Genomic DNA, 22,071 nt, shown 5'->3' with positions numbered 1-22,071 from the left:
GATCTTTTTTTTTTGTAAATGACATCATCGTAGGGGAGTTACCTTTCTGTCAGTCTGTTGTGTGTTTTTGTTAAACATTGTTAAATAAAGCAATAAATCAAGCCAAACCAACCAAACTTTCAATACCCCATGAGATAACAACATTTTGAAATAAGAATGCATATGATACGTACTAATACTATGCGAATAATTATATAAAATCAAACATACAGGCAATGTTGTCAGTTCGGCCAACCTTCTTATATATATTGAGCGTATATAGGACCTAAGACTTTATGTTAGCATTCAAAATGATCCCATTCTCCTTTTTAGTTTCAATTTCATCATATTTTCTTTATGTATTTCAAATGAAGGTGACAGCATTTGTCTTGATTTTTTTTTCTGAGATAGGTGGGGCAATAATCTGATCTTATGTACCCTTTTTTTTTTGGGGGGGGGGTGGGAGGGTGAGCAAGTTGATTCAATAATCTATTAATTTCTATAGGTTAACTTAGAGGATGGACTATCTGAGGTTGTGGCTGGCCTAGGTGATGCTTTCTATCTGATGATAACGTAATCGCCATTCGCAATACTGCAAAGGTCACGTTTTCATCATCCTCAACCTGTCAACCCTTGCCATCATCAATGATTGTGGATAGTATAGGCCAAATCACACACACTGCAGAAGTTGAGGAAACAATGACATTCATTTTCAGCCGGACTATAATATTCCCATTCGGGTCCAATCGCAACTTAAATGGGGGTCGCTTTTGATCCCGATCGTGAAAGATATCGTATCTTACCTCAACAGCCCGCATTGGTTCGCGGTATTCGTATTTGGACGTATCAGAACGTAGCTGCACGCACCAAATCGGAGATCCCGATCGTAATGATAGTGGTAGATCGGAAGCAATCATGGACTCATTCGGGACAATCCGTATCGGATCGTAATTGAACGGGAGACAAGATCATGACAGATCGTACCGCTTAAAATGGACCAATCGTGGCCTTATCGCATCCAAGCGAAGCAACACGTATTGATTCGCTTTTTTATACCTCGTATCCCAACGTGAAATTTCAGAGCAAGGATGGAGGGGAGGGTGCGGGAGGGGGGGGGGGTGTCGGTGGGTGGGAGGGGGTGTGCCCCCTCCCACTGTTAGAACTTTTGGCATTTTGGTGTTGCAAATGGCGTAATTTGATGCATGTTTTTGCGTATTTTAACGAGTTGAAACAGTCCCACTTGCTTAAAGTTGCAGTATGATTATATATTTTAGTGTAGATTATTATTGAACAATTTGCCTATAAAATGGTATCATTTGAATAATCTTCTTGTATCAATTCTTACACTGAATATCATGAACGCTGTCTGTTCAGCAATCATACAGAAAAAGCATGCACACGAGGGTGTAGATAGGGGCATATCCCCTTCCCACGCGAAGGTGATTTTGCGTTTTCAGATCTGAAATTCAGCGATCTGGTGCACATTTTTGGTGCAATACTTTTTCACCGAAGTGTTAAAATCACAGAATTTAGCTCTTATTCCGAATGTGCACGATCTGTGTGTATGTATAAAGTCTAGTGAGGTAGAGCTTAGGGGAAGGGGGATTCCCCCTCCCGCTCGCGGAGCATTTGCGTTTTAAGAATTAAAATGCATGGCGGGGGAGGGGCGGGCGAGCAGGGAGAAGGCGTGGGCGAGTGTTATCTCCACCCTTCCCTTCCGATGGAGGTTTTGCCTTTTTAAGGTTGAAATTGAGATATCTCGTATACGCATTATTTGATGAAATCAACATTTGGGAAATCACAAAAAAAAAACACACAAAACAAACAAAACTGATTTTTTTTTTTTTTTGGGGGGGGGGGACTGAGGGAGGAAGGGTCGATTAGAAGGGGAAATTCCCCTTATACACGAGGGAACCTTGAGTTTTCGGAATATAAGTGATAAGTCTTGTGCACTCAGAATTATTCATAATTTTTTTGTAAATCTAAAAAGTGTACCAAGCTAGGGAAGGAGGCACAGAGAGGGAGATTTTGCATATTTTGAATTGACATTCAACAATCTGGTGCACACTTTGAGTGAAATATTCAAAAAATATGATCTTATTTGATGAAAGGTTGCAAAGGAGAATCGCTACATGTGCATGCATACAGTATGCACGTATTTTTTTTCCGCCTCCCAAAGGCCATATGAAAATGGCAACAATGTATTTTTCAATACAGAAATTGCGCTTTTTCTTCACACCTTGAAAATTACTCAATGCATAAACTTATGAATGAGTCAAAGTCAAGTAAAAGTCTTTAAATCTCCAAATACATGCTCTCCTATTCATCCAATTAAACCTAGGTCAAGGAAGGTGAACATTCAACACATTTGTGACAAACTTGTCATTTTGATATTTTGCCAATTTTGTGAAAATGTAATCACACATTGTCCACATATACACCTATTAGGAGAAACATGCATTATGGCGGAGGCATACCAGTCGCCATAGCGACATTTGTAGTTGCCCTTTGTTCCTCTTTGACCTGGGTTCCCTACTTTGTATGACATGCAGCTTAGATATTATCATCTTTTGACCTCATTCCACTGTTTTTTGCCTCCGATGAACACTGATGAGCACACCCCCCCCCCCCCCCCCCCCCCCCCCCCCCCCCAGGCAAGAATCCATGACGAAGTCAGAGTAAGGGACACGGATAGTGTCGTGCCGTGTTTCACATGACCGAAATTGCACACTTGTGCATACTCAGAAATATCTGACTGCAAAGCTCAGAAATCGTTTTCGGTGTAATTCATACTCCAACGACATTGAACGAGTAATCATTTTTCCAAAAGAGATTTCCCCCTTTTTTTTTTGCGACGACACAATGTACAACTTCGTCTTTGTAAGGCATGAACACAACGGACAACACGTCTCTTTACAAACTTGAAGGAAAGGGACTTCTATATTTCTACCATGCTCTACAAAGATCAATCCTTCTCCACGACCACTGAAGCAAATCGAATGAGGTTTTCTGTGCAACGATTGTAGGTTATGAGTTGGAGCATCATACCCTGAAACTGTTTTTTACTCATCATTTTAACAGTTAGGGTGGGATTTCACGGAGCACGCGAACGATTTGCGAAGGACGCGAATGGCAAAATCCAGTATTCGTATTTTAGTCTGCAAAAGATCGCCAAACGAACGTGAGGGTTCGGAAGCGTCGTCAATGATCGCGAATGTCATTTTTACTTCGATGATAATTTCAAAAAAGTTTGAAATTTTTTGCGAACCTTTTCCGCACACTTGGTCGTGATTTGCTCGTGAATTGTTCTCGAAAGTGTCTTTAAAGCCTCATCACATGCGCAAGACCTTCGCAAGACACGCGCGATGTTCGCAAAATGTTCATGAAACCCCAAACAGACTCCGAAACTTTGGAGAATGTCTCGCGTATGTTACGCGAAATCTGCGAAGTTTTTCCGATCATTTTACGACGTAATCGCAAACTGTGCGCGTACCTTTTGAGACATTCTCGCGAACGTTTGGCGCACGTTTAGGGATGTATGACCTGTCATACGTTTTCTACAAATAAAAATCGTATACCATACATCTAAACATCAAACAATTATTAACAACTACAGTAACAACAAAAATTAAAGACTAGCAAAGGGAAAGAAATGTTTGATATACAAAAAAAAAAAAAACCGCAGAATACACTTAGTATTAATCTAAAGTATGCAAAATTTTATTTGAAGTATAGAGACTATGTGTTGGAGGAACTGCAAAAAAAAAAAATCAAATGCTTTACTAGTGGAGATAGGTCCTAGGAAAAAGAAAATGTAGGCAAGCACACGATACAAAAATGAGAGAAAAAGAAAGGAGAAATAGAGGTAAGAAAAAAAATCAACTCAAGACAGCTTCCACCTCTCCTTGGGTACATTTTATCCCATGATTATTGAAAATTGTTCGTTGTTCGCATTTCCGTCGCGTGTTCTTCGCATAGGTAACATGCTGTACTTGAGCAATGATACACACGACATTCGCACATACGTCGTGGAAACTTCGCACAAATTGCGCAAGAATAGTTTTCGGCTTCATTGTCGGAACGCATTCGGAGAAAAACTTTTCCGAATGTTAGATTTTGTCATTCGCGTCCTTCGCAAATCGTTCGCGTGCTCCGTGAAATCCCACCCTTACATTGTAGAAAGTTCGATTGTATTCTTCTTCTTTTTTTTTTTTTTTTTTGGGGGGGGGGGGGACATAGATCCTCTATACGGTATTGCACTTGTAAATGCTAGAGTTCACGATGATACAGTTATACTTACGACTTTATTTCAATTTGGAAGAAAGCCATAATGAATTCATTTCATCTAATCTGGTATAAAGGTTCTTATCTATTAAAGATTTCGTCAATTTCATTTTTTTTTTTGTTTTCGTTACACAAAAGTACCTTCGTGATTTAATCGTGTACTTCGTGCACTGTAGTCCGTTCACAGCGCTTTTATACACGGACACGCTTCACATGATCTGTAGGCCTACATAGAAAGCGCAGAGCTTGATTCTGCGTGCGGCTTATTTCTGCCATATACGACGCATTTCTTCAAATCTTTTGCCTGTTTATTGTGGAATATAAAGGATTGGACAGTCTGATCGTGAAGGTTGGTTACTATCATGGGCGTCATGTTTAAAAGCCGATGTTTGTGTGTAGCGTTGTCTGAACCCGTGACTCTGTCCGTGGTTTTCAACGTACTTCTAGTACATGACTGTATTCTTGTAGTGGATCTGGATGGCCTCGCTGTACAGTTCGTTCCGTACTATTATGTACATCGCCTGCGCGTGTATGATCTATACTGTGTAATGTGTGTCAATGCGAAGTTCACGGTTACGTTGTGGCTCGTGCGAACACTCGAAGGCATGGAGAGCTTTTGAATGTACGGGTGTTTTTTTTTTTTTTGTGTGTGTGTGTGAACGTGAAAGACTTGAACGTGGGAACAAGTCATTTCCTCTTTGATTTACTTGCCAAAATTGATTTTATTGGATAACTATGTAAATTTGGGGGTGCTGATTTCGAATTTAAGATTTAGGGTACATCTTTTTTTCTTTTTTTTTTTGTGAGCACATCTTCAGCCGCCATTCAGAAAATGTTTTTTTCTAATATCTCGACTTGTAAGGGATGAGGTCAAGTAAACTTGTACATTATACCCGTATTTATGGTATCACATGTTTCATTTAAATCATCACTTTTGTTATACCTCATTTTGAATTTCAATATGGCCGTCAAATCATTTCAAATGGTGGCAATACCAATGTTTGATATATGCCAAAGAGTTCATCATGTCCTCTTAGTCTACCTTGGCGAGCTTAATTGGCTGCCATCATGAATTTATGACTGCCAATCCAATATAGCTTTTGTCCTGTATCCCGATTTTGAGATAATGACTATCATTAACAATTGCAGCAATGCGATTGTTTGTGATATCACATATTTCTTTTAACCCATTACTGTTTTTTAACTTCATATAAGGTTTCACTGCAACCTTTAACTTCAATACGTCCGCTAATTTTTTGGCATGATTGGTTTCTTCTTTATTTCGACTGAGCAATAAAAAAAAACCAACAACACATTTTTGAATGGTGGCAGTACATATTGTGTTTGTGATATTACAGTGTTTATTACTTTTCATTACTTTTCTACCGCGTCTTCTTTTATTTAATTGCAGCCAACATGAATAATCTTGTTGGCACAGAGTATGTAAACAATGTCTTTGTCTTTGAACTTGCCACAGATGATTGGAGTTTTCCTTGCTTTTTCTAACTTGCTCCTCACTTTTAAAAGAAAACTGCACATCGATTGTAAAACGGTGCATGAAATTAAACTGAGAGCAACTACGTGTATGTTGATAATTGTGTTCAGTGCCTACACACAATGCAAAGGGGGAATATTAGTCAGGACTGGTTGAATACGTTCAATAGTGCACAGGCATTAAATTCTTTTCATCTTTATGCATTTACGTTATTCTACTCAGTGAGCGGAGTAGCTGTATAGGGTTCATTGTCACTTGGTCTAATATCAGATAGTCTATTTTCTCAGTTCGTCTAACACCACTGCGGCCAAACTGTTTTTGGTCTAGTATCTATTTCGTCTCGTGGCCTTTATGTCTAATCCTCACTTGGTCTTATGTACCGTTTTGCTAATTATCATTTTGTCAAATGACCAGATGGTCTATGTGCAATCCCTATTTTCCATTTGTCTAATAAACTGTGGATATCAATTAGACGAAATGGGCATAGCCAATCTGAAGCAGACCAACTGGTATTGAAGCTAACTGGCAATTGGGCTAAATGGTCATGAGACGAAGTGGTTGTAGACGAAACAGGATTAGACCACGTGGGTTGAGACTAAACGGCGATTAGACAGAGAGGGAGTAGACCAAGTGATAGATCACCGATGTATACTCTGCCATATTCGGATACGCTCTCTTTATTTTATTTTATTTTTTTGGTTCGATGAAAAGATGGCTTATTCTGGGACCCTTTTGAGGAGCGTCCATGACTATCAGAAACTGGCAGAACAGTTGTTACCTGCGCCAAACATGCATTATTACGCATTTCCTGGTTCATCATCACAGACTTATAAAGACTCCATCGCATCATTCAGTCGGTGAGTACATAAACTCCTTTTTCTTCATGTCGCATCGTCATCCAGTACTTCAGATTTTATGTACATTTCAGAGGGACTGTAGTAAGCATCAATCATCAAGCAAACTGAACTTTTAACTAGGCCTATTTTTATATTTAGATTTATCTACAACAAAAAGAGAGAGGTGAAAAATATGTAAACCTATAAGCTACTGACATTTTGTAGTCAATACAAAGACTGAAAATCAAGACATTCTCTTTATCCTTCAATTGATTCTGGTAAGTATCCATGGTGACGAGGTACACGCACAATACATATCTAGCAAAACAATCATTGGGCCCTATTTGACTTTCATTTCAGCTTTTCTCCAAATTCGATTCTCTTTGCTCACCTGTTGGTGTTTTTTTTTTTGCCAACATTGATAATATAATTAGGTCTAACGTCACTTTACATTTGAAAATCACTCAATTTCCGTTTTGACAGGCTCGATAACATATTTTCACTTTGTAATTTCTGGAGGTGATGATATCTTACAACACCAAGGGAATATAGTCCTCCACTTACAAATGATTAAATTGTGATATGAATGTCGGTTCTTCGCTACAAAATATACCTTTAAAGGGAAAGTATAGAATTGGTTGAGATGAGAATTCAGCTTTGGACTTTTTTTGCGAGATACTTAGAAACCGCTTTAAGACACGTTAAAGAGCATACAATTCCAAGAGAAATTCAAAGTTTATTTGATGAAAATCAGTTTTGAAATGGCTGAAATAGCCAAAAGAAAAGGTAAAACAAAGCGATCGTAATGAAAGGTAGGCCCACCTGGCAGCACAGCCTGGAGAATGATTTGTGACCGTGCACCTCAAAACGAACACAAAGTCGCACACACTGATTTTGCGTGAGGACTGAAAATAAGTGAAATGGGTCAACCTAGCCGAACTTAATTGACTTTTCATATTTTCTGAAAGAGCGGGTCTTCTTTTACATTATGCTAAAATTTGGTATCATAAAACGGGCAGGAAAGTGTGTTTTTTTAGCAGTTTATCTCGAACATTTTTGGTAGAATAGTGTGATTAGGTGTGTCTTTAGCGTATCCGGGCAATTACCCCCAGAGGGCAATTACCCCCCGGCTAAATACTGGTTAGTGGTAAGCTTAGAGTAAAGATTAGGGTTAGGGTTAGGGTTAGGGTTAGGAGTTTGAGTTAGGGATAGGATTAGGTTCAGGATTAGGATTAGGATTAGGGCCAGGGGAAGGGTGCGGGGTAATTGCCCAGGGGGTAATTGCCCTAGACCCGTCTTTAGAATCTCTTTTTTTATTTCTGAAAAACCTTGTCCACACTCTTCGCTTTCAACTGTAATAACTTTTGAAAGGATAGTGCTACTGCTTTGAAAGTTGGCATTAATTATGGACAAAATGTGTTAATGAGGCATGCTTAAAGGACAAGTTCACCTTCATAAACATAAGGATTGAGAGAATGCAACAATAATAGTAGAACACATTAGTGAAAGTTTGACGAAAATTGGACAATCGATGCAAAAGTTATGAATCTTTTAAATTTTTGTGTTGGAACCGCTGGATGAGGAGACTACTACAGCTTGTGAGTCATATGCGTACAACAGTATAAAGAAAATGTAAAAGAAAATTCAACATATTTTCACTTTTCTCGCATAATAAAGGAGCTCTTGACTTGCCTCTTTCTAAAGGCAGGGGGAATAATATTACCCATAACATTTGTCGGTAACGAGTCAGGGGAATGTGTATTTTTTTTTCAAAACATGGAATTTTGTGAAATTCTCTTTATATTTTCCTTATATTGTTGTACGCATGTGACATCTAAGTTATTCATACACTGCAGTAGTCTTCTCATCCAGCGGCTACTGCACAAAAACTTGAAAAATTCATAACTTTCGAACGGATTGTCTGATTTTCCTCAAACTTTCACTGATATGTTCTACCAATATTGCTTCATTCTCTCAATCCTTATGTTTATGAAGGTGAACTTGTCCTTTAATTTCAGTTCAATCTGATAATCTCTTCATTGTTGTTACTCTGGTGGTTTACTTCCTGTTTTTTGTCCCATTCATCGCACAGCCAGCACGGTTTGGTAAAGATTGAGCGCTTGATTAGACACTGTACTTCAGAGCCTCTTTTCTCAGTTCACACTTTTCCTGAGTTTGTGCTTTGTTTCCAATATTTAGATAGGTTAGGAGAGTCCATTTGATTTGAGTTATACATCATTTTGAAGCTTAAAGTCTGCTCAATTTCAGAATATGGTCACAACTAAAAATTCATGTCTGGCGACTTTTTGTTTGTTTTGAGGTGCAGGGTCACATTAATTGTGCTGTTTGTATATTCAATATGTATATCTCGAATATTCTATACTTGAAACATATGCAAATTCATAAAGAAGAATAATATAGGTGATCAATATAGACATGCATGAGCATTATATAGCGGCAACATGGGGCTTAAACTCACAAACATTGTTGTATACAGTATATAATTATATGCCTGTGTGTGTGTTTGTTTGTTTGTGTGTGTGTGTGTGTGTGTGTGAGGATGTGTGCAGGCGCGCCGGAAGCAGTTTTGGATTGGGGGGGCAAACATTGGAGGGGGCTCAAGATTAGACCATGCATATGTTACACAATATACACATACACACACACACACACACACACACGCACACACATCTATTATTTATATATATATATATGTATATATAAACATATATATATATATATATATATATATTATGTAAAGTGGGGTACGGTGGGTCGAAACATGGGGGGAACCATAAAGTAATTTGGACGGTCTGTATGCTTGTGCGTGTGTGCGTGAGCATTAATGGGACTACAATACATTACGGAATGTGATACATTCAACAACGCAGTCACTGAGGAACATTGTAAGTTTTCCTTACATGGATTATGGAATGACGGTGTAAAACGATCGACAAATTATATACTGTCAGCAACATAAGGTGAACGGCATAGCAATAAAATGCGAGCGAGCGAAGCGAGCGAGCTTGAAAATTTTGATATTCTACAGTTCCAAAACTGGAGTTTTAATTGTAGCTACATATTTCGCTTTGAAATAAATGGGGGCGCATCGGGCGCAACTGCTGGCAATTATTGGCAGCAACATTAGGAGAATGGCATAACGATTCAATGCGAACGAGCAAAGCGAGCGAGCTTGAGAATTTTGACATTTTACAGTCCCAAAACTCCCGTTTGTAGCTATATCTTTCGCTTTGGAAATTAAGGGGGGGGGGCATCGGGCGCAACTGCTGGCAATTACTGGCAGCAACATTAGGAGAATGGCATAACGATTCAATGCGAGCGAGCAAAGCGAGCGAGCTTGAGAATTTTGACATTTTACAGTCCCAAAACTCCCGTTTGTAGCTATATCTTTCGCTTTGGAAATTAAGAGGGGGGGGGGGCATCCGACGCAACTGCTGGCAATTACTGGCAGCAACATTAGGAGAGTGGCATAACGATTCAATGCGAGCGAGCGAAGCGAGCGAGCTTAAAAATTTTGACATTTCACAGTCCCCAAACTCCCGTTTGTAGCTATATTTATCTTTCGCTGTGGAAATTAAGGGGTGGGGCATCGGGCGCAACTACTGGCAATTACTGTCAGCAACATTAGGAGAATGGCATAACGATTCAATGCGAGCGAGCGAAGCGAGCGAGCTTGAAAATGTTGACATTCTAGAGTCCAACAACTGCCGTCGTAGTTATGTTTTTCGCTTTAGAAATTAAGGGGGAGGCGCACCGGGCTCAACTGCTGTATGCGAGCGAGCGAAGCGAGCGAGCTTGAAAATTTTGACATTTTACAGTCAAAAAGCTGCCGTTTGTAGCCATATTTTTTCCCTTTTATTCATATATATACATATCTATTTTATTTTCTTTGTTTATTCATTTATCTTTATTATCATTATTATTTTTTTTTCTTTTTTTTTTTTGGGGGGGGGGGGAGGCTTTTTGGGGGGGCAAAAATGCGTTTTGCCCCCCCACTTTTTGGATTGGGGGGGGGGGGCGGCCGCCCCCCCTGCCCCCCCCACTTCCGGCGCCTATGTGTGTGTGTTGGGGGTGTGTTATGTGAGAAATAAAAGAACTTGAAGACTGCATGAGCTCGTTATAGGAAAGGCGTGTGAGTTAACAATTTACACTAAAACATTGCTAAACACAGAATGAATTCTCCCATAATAATTCACAACATTTATATAGCGCGTTATTACATAAAATGTCTCTAAGCGCTATGGGAAAAAGAAAACAATAGAAAGGGAAGAAGAGGAAAAAAAAGAGAGAAAGAAGAAGAAGGTACAGTTTCAGAAACAGTATAAGACATGAGACAGTCATAATACTACTCAATAAACAAATACGTTTTTAACATGGATTTAAATTTGTCTACTGAGTCTGTTTGTTTCAAGCATTCAGGTAAACTGTTCCAGAGTTGAGGTGATGCTGACTGAAAAGCTCTAGAACCATAAGATTGTGTATTGACAGGAGGAGGTATTAAAAGTGATTTGTTGTTAGACCGCAAGTTCCGGGAGGGTAGGTATTCAGTTATCAACTGTTGAAGATAAACCGGTGCAATATTTCGCAAACATTTAAAAGTTAACAAAAGAATCTTGAAGTTTATTCGTTCGCGGATTCTTAACTTAATGCAGTTCTCTCAGTAGTGGGGTAACCGACTCACGTGAACGACGTAACTAGCAATAAGCCTGGCAACTGAATTTTGAACTCTCTGCAGTTTGTTGATTTGCGCATCAGGCAGACCATACAAGAGACTGTGCTCACGTACAACCAGGCTTGGCGATTTACAAAGTAGTGTTGACATATATGTGTGTACAGCCCAAACAAAGCACTGGTACGCCTGCAAAAGTTGTCAAATTTCGCTCCCAAATGTGAACGTATGCTTAGGAAATGTGCAGGATAGCGATGTTATTACAAGATATTCGATGGGTAACGACGAAAATGGGAAATATTAACCAAAAACGTTCAGTCTCAGAACTTACCCGAACGGGGTCAGGCTAAACTCGGACTCGGGGATAACTCGACTTCGCTTTGACGGCGGGATGAGTTGTAATGGTTGTCCCTCTGATTGTACAATGTTGTCCTATGGGAGCGGCCTGTATAAACTAGCGCTTCGTGTTCTGGCTACTCGCAGTAATGGTCCGAGTTGTTACAACGCGCGCATCAAAAACCGCTTTTGCGCGCATGCAAAATTATTGTGCGCCTATCAAGCACCTCTAAAACAAGGCGCTTGATAAACAACAACAAAAACTCCAAAGACCGCGCGTCTCAGCAATTGAGGACCGCGCGCTGTCATTTTTGTTTTGTTTTGTACAGGATTACGTTAGCACGCACTTTCCTGTCCATTCAGTTAGGCCTCATTTGGTATTATGCAGTGGCCAGTAGAATGTGGCGATCACTTACTGCGTATGAATTGTCTGAAGTAGGGTCGAATTTTTCGCGAGACCGAGTTAGTCTGGAGCCTTCTGGAATAAAAGTCGGTTTTCCTACTATTATTATTTTTCTCAAAATACTCCAAACCGACTCATCATTCCGGCAAACCGCGTCAGCCAGGTAAGTTTCTTAGTGGACTCTTTCGATATATTGCAAGCAAAAATGAAATGGTGCTAGACGGGTTCTCAAGCATTTACCGAAACTTAGTTTTCACTTTAACCTAATGATCCACCAAAAGGTTGGACTGTGCTATACAAACATCCACTTATCGTTATTATTGTTATCAATATGTGCAGAAGATATTGTTGAGATCATACTTTGTATGGAGTGAAAAAATTAAAGGACCTGCATAGCTCCCCATGCTGATATGATTTTCTGCATGAATGTAAATTCTCAAGAAGGTTGTAAACGGTTAATCAAGCATTTTAAGAATTATGTCATGTAATCCATATCGATAAAATGTATTTATGGTGTTTTACGCAAACATGTTCGATTGAGATTACTGTTGTGTGCAGATTACGAATCTTGCGAGTTTTCTCGGAAGGAGAAAATTACTTAATTAACAGGTGAGACAGCTTCCAATCTAGCCGCCCGTATAAAACATAGAATGATGAAACCATTGAGCAGTTTCTGCTGCGACCATTGCGACCTTTCAGATATACAATGTATATAATTTGTCTTGTGTGCAAGATAATCACAATATTACATTAATGCTCACATGTCTTTTGTTGGAAAATCGTGGTGACTTTGATTTCGAGTTCACATTATTACACAATTTGCAAGTTTGATTCTTTCTTTAGTCTTAATTACATTGCTACGCCATTTGTGGCAATTACATGTCATTTTTTACATGAAAATTAAGCATTATACACAAACGTGACAGAAATCAGACTAATTTGTATCTATTCGATTAAAAAAGAAAATTGCATGTCTTTTTTTAATAGAAAAGGGTAAAAAAAGAAGTACAGTGTATTCATCTTCCATTAGCTGAGATATCTTACTGTCAACAGGATAACCATTAATAATGATGTGTATTCAGTTTTATAATCAGGTTGTCATTTTTGTTTCAACAGAATGCAACTGTCTTTTTATCATAATGTATAAGGTCTTCTTTTTTTTTCATTCGTACACATGCAGTTGCAGTTTCGTTCCATTTGTGTATATAGTACATTATTATTCTCTCTTTGCATTTTAATCATTGCATATAAATCAGGCGCAATTCAGCCATAGGGCTGCCAAGTTTGATAATGAATAAACCCATTCAATTCAATTTTGCACCTAAGTTTGAATTGCATGTTAGTTTACATAAGTATAAACCTTCTCTGTTGCACCTCATATTACAATCATGTTCCTTTTTGAAATGTATTGCAGTGGATCATCGCATCATCTTCAACATCTCCTGTCACACAATAGGACTTTAAAGCTTCTACCGACCTTTGGTAATTTTGCTGGCGAGCTGTCGTCCACTCCTGTAAATTACCTCGGGCCAATGGCTTACATGGATTCTCTAATTGCGCTGCCTGCTTGTTTCCTGATCATTAGACCGAAGATCGGTAATAAAGCGCACCCCGAATTCCTATTGAGAGCATAAGGTTGGCTTCTCTAAATCCAGATGGACTCTTTCACTTTTCCTGGCCAAAACTTCATTTCAAAGGCGAGTATTATGGCATCTTTCCATCCAAAGAATCGGTAGAGCAAACGTACGACAGGCACCATCTGTAAGGTGACTCGCTTCTAAGATTGTTCTAGCACAATGTTGGGGAGACTTGCAGAACCCTCCATGACCGACTAAAGCCCTGGGTCCCGTTGCATAAAACTTTTTTAGCAACCTTAAAAAATTCAGGTTGGGATTTGCCCAACCTGAATTTTTTAAGGTTGCTAACCTAAGAATGTAAAATCCGTTGCATAAAAACTCTGGTTGGGAGCTTCCAACCGGAATTTTGTGATTTCAACCGGAAAAAAGTCCGGTTGGAGTTTTATGCAACAGGCCCCTGGTCACAACTCGCCGTGCGTGCTTTTAGTCCGTACGTTTTTGGCGGAGGCCACGGCATTCACGTTTTTCTGAAAACGTGGGGAGGGAGCGACTAGAGCAGGGAGGAAGTACGTCAACGCACGACAATCGCACGGTTGCGTAGGGTGTAAGTACGTGGCCCGCACGCCACGTCTGGCCGTGAGGGGTTACGTGCATCGTACGTTGTACGTGCTTACAACGTACAATCTCCGTGCAATTGCCACGTTATCTTACGGAGACTGTAATTACACGTGCTGCTCACGTACGATACCCCTACTCTCTCGCATGTTGGAAGTGCGTGCAAGTGCGGTGTTTTTTTTCCCCCGTCAGATGTTGGGGGTATCCATAGGCCTATATAGGACCACCTTCCGAGATTCTTCTGATGTATAATCTCACGTCTTCTCCATACGTGTACATGGCAGTTTAATCTTCTGTGTACCATATTTATTTCATGTCCATACGTTTATATGTGGAATATGTGAATATATGACTCACTGACAGAGAAAGGGTTAATACATCTGCATGGGCCCTATATATTTCATAAAAAACTGTTGTATGATAGCAACTCTTGCTGGAATGGCAATTGTCATAGTAACGACAAGAATCCAGCTTCCTGATTGGCTGTTGCTATTGGAAGTTGCCATTCCAGCAATAGTTGCCATCCTAACTTATTTATAAAATGGGGCCCAGGTACACGTATAAACATATTACAGTGTATACAATGACATTGTAAAATTGTAATTATTTTGGTTTAAACAGCCTAACACATTTCAATTCAATTCAATTCAAACTTTATTTCATTTTTCGAAAAGAACATAAACATTTCACTTTCTTTGGTACAGAGAATAAAGTTACATATAATCAAAACAGAGTAAATTGAGAAAACATAATTGTGGAACCTTGGGGTAACAAATAATGTTGTAATGAAAATTGACTGAAGTGATATAGACGATATAACATTACACAAAATATCGAAAAATGGAGGGACCCACTAAAAAGGCAATGCTTGTAGAATGTGGGCCCCTCAGGTACAGAATGTCAATAGAAAATGAACCGATGCAAAAAGGGGAAAAATTGGGAATAGAGTCAGATGAAAAAAAAAAGTCTGGAAGCCCAATAAGAAGACAGAGTAACAGACAGACACACATACACAGGCGAATGAACATTAAACGAGACTGGGACGACAAAACTTATAAAGGGGGACTTAAATACAAGACAGAACGAGACAAGACTGTCATAATAGGAAGACGATACAACGGACAGGAAGGCAAAACAGATCCAGCGATCCTCGACAGAATTATATCGAAAGAATAATGGGATGCGTGGAAAGGATACGGAATTATGGAAAAACAGAGAGAAATAGATGCGGAATTAATACAAGTAGAATCGAATCTACTCTGCAAGTGTCTCAGGACACCAAGGACGAGAAAATATGTGACAGTATATCATTGGTAATCAAAATTCTTCGAAAAGAAATTAAAATGAGCCAACAGGCTGATTCAATTCTGTAGGAACATAACATTGCAATAAGAAAGACTTTAATCTCCTCTTAAATGAAAATATAGAGGGTGCAATTTTTATGTCATTATTCAGAAAATTCCAATAAGTTGGGCCAGTATAGATAAGTGTGTTCTTAGCAAGAATTGTTCGTAAAAGAGGTAAGTGAAATTCATTGGAACGTCGAGTGGGATAGTCATGGAATGATTGATTTCTTTGAAACATAGAATCGAAAATGGAGGGGAGTGAGTTGTTGCTGTACGTATACATAAATTGCCCCAAATTAAATAAATACAAATCTTTAATTTTTAGCAGCTTATTAGCGGCAAATAACATAATTGAGTGGGAGGGTGTGAAAGGATGACTGATGACACGGAGAGCTTTCTTTTGAAGAAGGAACACTCTATCCAGTAGGTTCTGGTGAGTGTTGCCCCAAACTAAAACACCATAATTAAGGTAAGGCAATATCAATGACGAATATAACATAAGTAATGATTTTTGTGGAATATACAATTTCATTCTATTTATAACACCTATATTACGTGAGATTGTGTTGGATATAAAATCAATATGTAACTTCCAGGAAAGTTTGTCGTCAACAATAATTCCAAGGAATCTAAAATGTGAAACTCGTTCTAAATGAAAATCATTCAAAACTATAGCTGTACTCAAAGTGTCAACAATATTACTAAAATCATATATTTCGTTTTTTGGGCATTCAACGATAATTTATTGGCTCTTACCCAATTATTCACTTTTTGTAATTTAGTATTGACTTTTTGAACAAGAAAATTAACATCATTGTGGGCAAAAAATACAATGGTGTCGTCTGCAAAATGGATAAAGGACAATACATCAGATGCCTGACAAAAATCATTAATATAAACAATAAATAATAGTGGCCCTAATAAGCTTCCTTGTGGAACGCCAAAAATCACTTCTCTTATTACGGAATAATCATCTTTAATAGTAACAAATTGTCTTCTATTTCCTAAATAACTCTTGAACCACTCCAAGGCCTTCCCACGTATTCCGTAATGTGATAACTTGTGGAGTAGAATATCATGATCAACTGTGTCGAAGGCCTTGGAGATGTCCAAGAAAATAGTAATTAAATGAGAGTGATCATCAATTGCGTGAGCTACTTTATCAACAAAATATAAAAGAGCATGAGTTGTATTATGCTTCTCTCGAAAACCAAATTGAGAATTAGTCAAAATATTATGCAACTTCAAAAAATTAATAGTTCTCTTATAAATGAGTTTCTCTAAAACTTTGGACAACGATGATGATAATGAAATTGGACGATAATTACTGACTTCAGATTTGTCACCCTTCTTAGATAATGGAATTACTTTGGCCAGTTTCATCTTATCAGGAAACACACCATTAGCAATTGATAAAGTGAAAATGTGAACAAGTGGATCGGCAACTGAAGATATAACACCTTTAAGAATACAATTATCTATATCATCATAACCAGAACTCCTCTTATTCTTAGAGGAAAATACAATATCCATAACCTCATGCCTATTAGTTGGAGTAAAGTAAACAGAATTGGGATTACACTGACCTAAATATTCAGTGAAATGATGCTCTGACACAGTAATATTTTGAGCGTAATTTTCACCTATCTTTGAAAAATAAGAATTGAAAACATTTGCAATGTGAACAGGGTCACTGATGATTTCATCATTCAACTTGATATTATCAACGGCTGAATGTTTACTCGAAATATTCATAGCTTGCTTTAAAACATTCCAAGTGTTTTTCATATCAAACTTTGCAATTGCTTAAAATAATATTTTTTCTTTTCGGAACGTAAAATCATAGAGTATTTTTATATGAAGTGTATTTATGTTTTGATTGCTCATTTTTTTCCAATTTGTATCTGTAATATACAATAATTTGTATCTATAATGTACTGGAGATGAGCTGAGAATATTCGTTTGTTATTTCAGATGCATATGATTTGATGTTATGAGGTCTGCCATCTTTACACCCAGTTTCAGAGGTGACCAGTGGTTATTTCATCCATCCAGGCATATTTTGAGCTAGATTAACAGCATCTTGCTGGTACTATGAATGTAGATTTATGGGTTTTTTTTCATTTTCTCTGAGTCTGAAGGTGTCACGTTTGCAATTCATATAAGGTAATACTGTCATCATAGTAATTTCTTCCTTGCTTAATTTCAAAATATACACATTCTCAATTTCAGCTCAACTGAAATTGTACTGACACTATCACTGCTCTCAAAAAAAAAAAAAAAAATGATGACCAATGCATTTTAACCAAGCTTGTGCAAGCCTTGAATGTAAAAATTTTTCAGAACTCCAAAAACCTGGTTACTTCATGCACTGACCACTCAGAATTCAAGACTTCTCTTCTTCAAGCAGTTTTTGACTGTCTCTTATGTTCTGCAAAACATAATATTTATATATATGTCATTACTCATCGCCTGCCAGGCAGAAAGGTCCTATAGCATGGGTTTTTGGTTTATGATGACAATTCGATAGAGTTTTGAAAGCTCTTTCATGTAATATAACAATCATTTTTCTGTGCATGCAATTGTTTTTTTCGAGGCAACGATTCTTATGGGGCATTTCTGCCCCCTAGTTTGTAAGTTGAAGTAGAACATTACGAATATCTAATTGCCAACATCTTGGAGACGAAAATTAATGACACTCGTCCGTCGACTTGGCTTGAGTGCCTTGCAGAAATCAGTGCGCACAACTTGCGTTGTAAGTGCGGAGCAGGTGCTTATTCGGTACGATCTGCGTGCTCTGTTGAACAGTTGAACTCACGAAGTGCCTAATAAGCACGGACTACGCACTTATCACGTGCTCAACACGCAAGTGCTACGTGCGCCGTCCGTCGAGCAAGTGACGGTAGGAAGACGCACGGAGTCAGAGCGTTGTACGCACGTTTACTGTAGAGGGCACATACGTTGCCCGTACTTGGGGTGAATCCGTAGCCCGAACGCAGCGAAAGTTCCTCGTGACATAAAAGTGCTACGGCGTGTCTGCGTGCTTCAAAATCCGTACTGAGGCAGTACTTACTACTTACGGATCCCCAAGTTTTGTCCACGTTTTTGTAAGTAGACAACGCGCACTTGCAAGTACGGCGAGTTGTGACCACGGCTTTAAGAAACACAACAGAGTTCTTCTACAGCGGACCCATTGTTAAACAACCCGTCCCATTCAGCTTTACCTGAACACGCCCTCAACACAGGACACAATGGAATGATGTCCCAGTACTAGCCTTTAAAAGTGATTTTTTTTTTTTTTTTTTTTTTTAGCCATGATTGGGAAACAAGCAGGCAGTGCAAGAGAAACGGTGTGTCCACTTGGCCTATCTAAGGAGGGTCACAGAAGTGAACTCATAAAGCTCTCCTGCAAAATCACTGAGGTTGGTAGAAGCCTTAATTTCTTATCATTCTGGGTGTTATTGTACGGCCATCCCCAACTGATGAAAAAATGTCCGTATCTTCTATTACAGTTTTGAGTTTTAACATATTTTCGCGTTACAATGTATCGCAGTAACTAACTTCTGTAAATTAGGAAAACAATGATGACATCCTATCACAATTTTTCCAATGAGCGTGTAGAAAAAAAAACAGCTTAATTTATTTTTTATGATACAGCAGTCATAAACTAGTAGGCCTATAGACCACAAAGTAACAACTGTGGGATCATTGCAAAATCAAAAATGTTAAGGATACTACTATTTCCTGAATTCACGTCAAAGAGTGCAGGCTTTATATGTCGTGCAAAGTCCATGCCTGCTTAATGAATGATTATCGTAGCATAATCGTAATTGTGGAAACTTTTTTATTGGTTGCAATGTTCTTTCTTAAATCAAGAAAATCAAAAAGTGATGTTTTCCCCCAACTGTGTACTTTCGGCGGTGACTTTTGGGAATATCTTGCCTTTTTGTTTTATTTTGTTGGTTTCTGCAGCTACAGATTCCGGCCCCAGGTATTGGCTGACGTGTCCACCCGTTCTCTCTCGACCACAGTGCTGGGTGAAACGATCAGTTTTCCAGTAGGCGCGTCGCCCACGGCACTTCACACTCTCGCCCATAAAGATGGGGAGATTGCGACAGCTAAAGGTTTTTGTGGGTTTTTTTTTTTCTCTCTGTGTAATTCTGTCAGATAAGAAAAATCATTCTGTTTTTTCTTAATTTAGTATTCATCGGTCAAAATGAATGACATTTACTGCAAAGAATAAAAAAGTAAGTGAATTACAAAATCACATAATAAAGGATAGAAGATGCACTATATAACAAAACAAGTAGGGCCTACATAGAATATTGCACAACAAATTGTGACAAAAAATATGTATGTAAATTATACAGTATCAAATTAAATTCTAAACCTCCATGAGTGGAAAATTTACCTTTCTCTTTGAAAATTCTATAGTATATTTCTTTGTTATTGTTTAGGTATGTCTGAAAAGATTCCAAAATAAGGGTTTTATTCTTGAATTTACAGGCGAATATAAAATACCTAGAAGATAGAAAACATAGTGTAATGTAAGAATCTCAATGTAAACCTGTGTTTTTCCCCCAAATTTAGAAGAATTGTAAGTTTTTTTCCTTGTGATTAATAAATCTCCTTCTGTCTTACTTCCCTCTCTCCCCCTCTCTCTCTCGCTCTCTCACTCACGCCACCCCCCCCCCCCCCACACACACACTTACGTGTACGCCCACAGAGGTTACATCCCGTGGTACTACGTGGCGTGTAACTTTTATAAAGTAGACAGTTGAGTTTATAAGTTTAATTCCTACAGCTTTCTTCTGCAGACGAAAAAATATGATCTTACAATAGTTCATGCCCAAGCAATTCTACAATTACGGAAATAGACTAAATATGATAGCGTTATAAAACAGACGTAAACTATTGTGAATCTCGTAGTTCGTATAAAGTACCGATACATTTTGAAATCTTACAGACTGAGTCAATATGTTTATGCCAAGATAATTCATTATCGATAGTGACGCAAGAAATGACAGCGAACTCGTAATTCTTGTATGGTTGTCTTTCATATAAACTGCTAAATTCTGTATATAAATAATTTCTCATTAGTAAAAATCATACATTGAGTTTTCTTCACATTCAAAATTAATTTGTTCATAAGAAGCCAATCATATTTTTTTTTTCAATCTCTTCATTAAAACGTAACAATAAAACATCAGTATTATCTTCAGAGATAAACATACTGGTATCGTCAGCGTACAACGTGTACAAAATGAACTGTATTTTATCTGTGACATTGCAAATATCATTAATATAAAGAAGAAATGAAAAATGAAAAACTCAGATGTCCAACTATGGACTAATACAAATTGTTTTGATTATCCAAATGATTACAAAATTATTCGAATAATTGCTTGAGGACAAGGTCGAAAGCACTCGTGTAGTTACAATTTCCATAAACTGATATGGCCGGAACAAGAAATGATTTTACATGTATAATAGACCATATGCTGAAATTTCTACTTTAACACTTTCAAGGTGTGGCTGCGGCAAACACCATTCTGGTCCAGAGCTCGTTTTCCAATAAACTCGTATCAGAAGTGGCCGCCTCTGCCCCGAAAGGACTACGCTGGATTCAGGCGTACCTATTCAAAGACCGCCGAATAACCGAACACCTCATAAAGGAAGCAGAGAGAGCTGGCTATAAGGCTATCGTTTTCACTATCGATTCTCCAGTTCCTGGGCCGAATTATAGACTCGAAGATGATTATTCGTTCTTCACCGAGGACCAACAAATGTAAGAACATGCCCCCCCCCCCTGTTTAAAATATATCAAAATATGAAAGTTCTTCGTGGGTGTGTATCATAGGCGTACCCAGGATTTTTTAAAGGGGGGTGTTCAGTGGCGTACCGTGGGTCAAAACATTGAGGGGGGGGGCACCTCATGGAAGCAACATCAGAATTGCATAACTGTACAATTAAATGCGAGCGAGCGGAGCGAGCGAGCTTGAAAATTTTGACATTTTACAGTCCCCAAACTGCCGTTTGTAGCTATATATAATGATATATGTATATATATATATACCGGGTGTCCCCAAAAAAGCGGAACGGTGGATTTTAAGTACCTTGCAGTCTAAAAGTTATATATCTTTTGACATCATTAGAAAGAGCATCTTCCGCAGAAGACTATGATACCAAAATTATTAAATTTGGTTCAGTGCTTTTTATTCTACGCCAATTTCTGAAAATGCAGTCATTGTCAAATTTCGCCGGATTTTTGTGACTTATGAGATAATAATTTGAGTGCGACACGCGATCCATACGGTGACTATTGTGTAAGCTCGGTGATCCATGTCAACAAAAGATACAGCTTTCACATTGGGCACGGGCCAGGAAAAAACGGTGTGTGTGTGTGTGTGTGTGTGTGCGCGCCCAATATGATAGCGTTATCTTTTGTTGACATGGATCAACGAGCTTACACAATTCACCGTATGGAACGCGTGTCGCACCCAAATTATT

The 22,071-nt window shown here is 38.4% G+C and overlaps 1 protein-coding gene across 1 annotated transcript; it reads left to right on the top strand.

Annotated features, from left to right (window-relative positions):
* Positions 1–6,295: 6,295 nt before the first annotated feature.
* Positions 6,296–21,349, top strand: LOC139744154 (uncharacterized; the record flags this gene model as incomplete). Its single annotated transcript, XM_071654608.1, has 3 exons — positions 6,296–6,615; positions 19,534–19,691; positions 21,091–21,349. Coding segments are annotated over exons 1-3 (563 nt in total), but the record flags the coding sequence as incomplete, so codon positions are not given.
* Positions 21,350–22,071: the final 722 nt, after the last annotated feature.

The sequence above is a fragment of the Diadema antillarum genome, unplaced genomic scaffold (assembly GCF_040938485.1).
Source record: "Diadema antillarum isolate AM-2024a unplaced genomic scaffold, OU_Dant_1.0 seq00001141_RagTag, whole genome shotgun sequence".
In the NCBI taxonomy this organism is placed as follows: domain Eukaryota; kingdom Metazoa; phylum Echinodermata; class Echinoidea; order Diadematoida; family Diadematidae; genus Diadema; species Diadema antillarum.
This window is presented reverse-complemented; position numbering and strand designations above follow the sequence as displayed.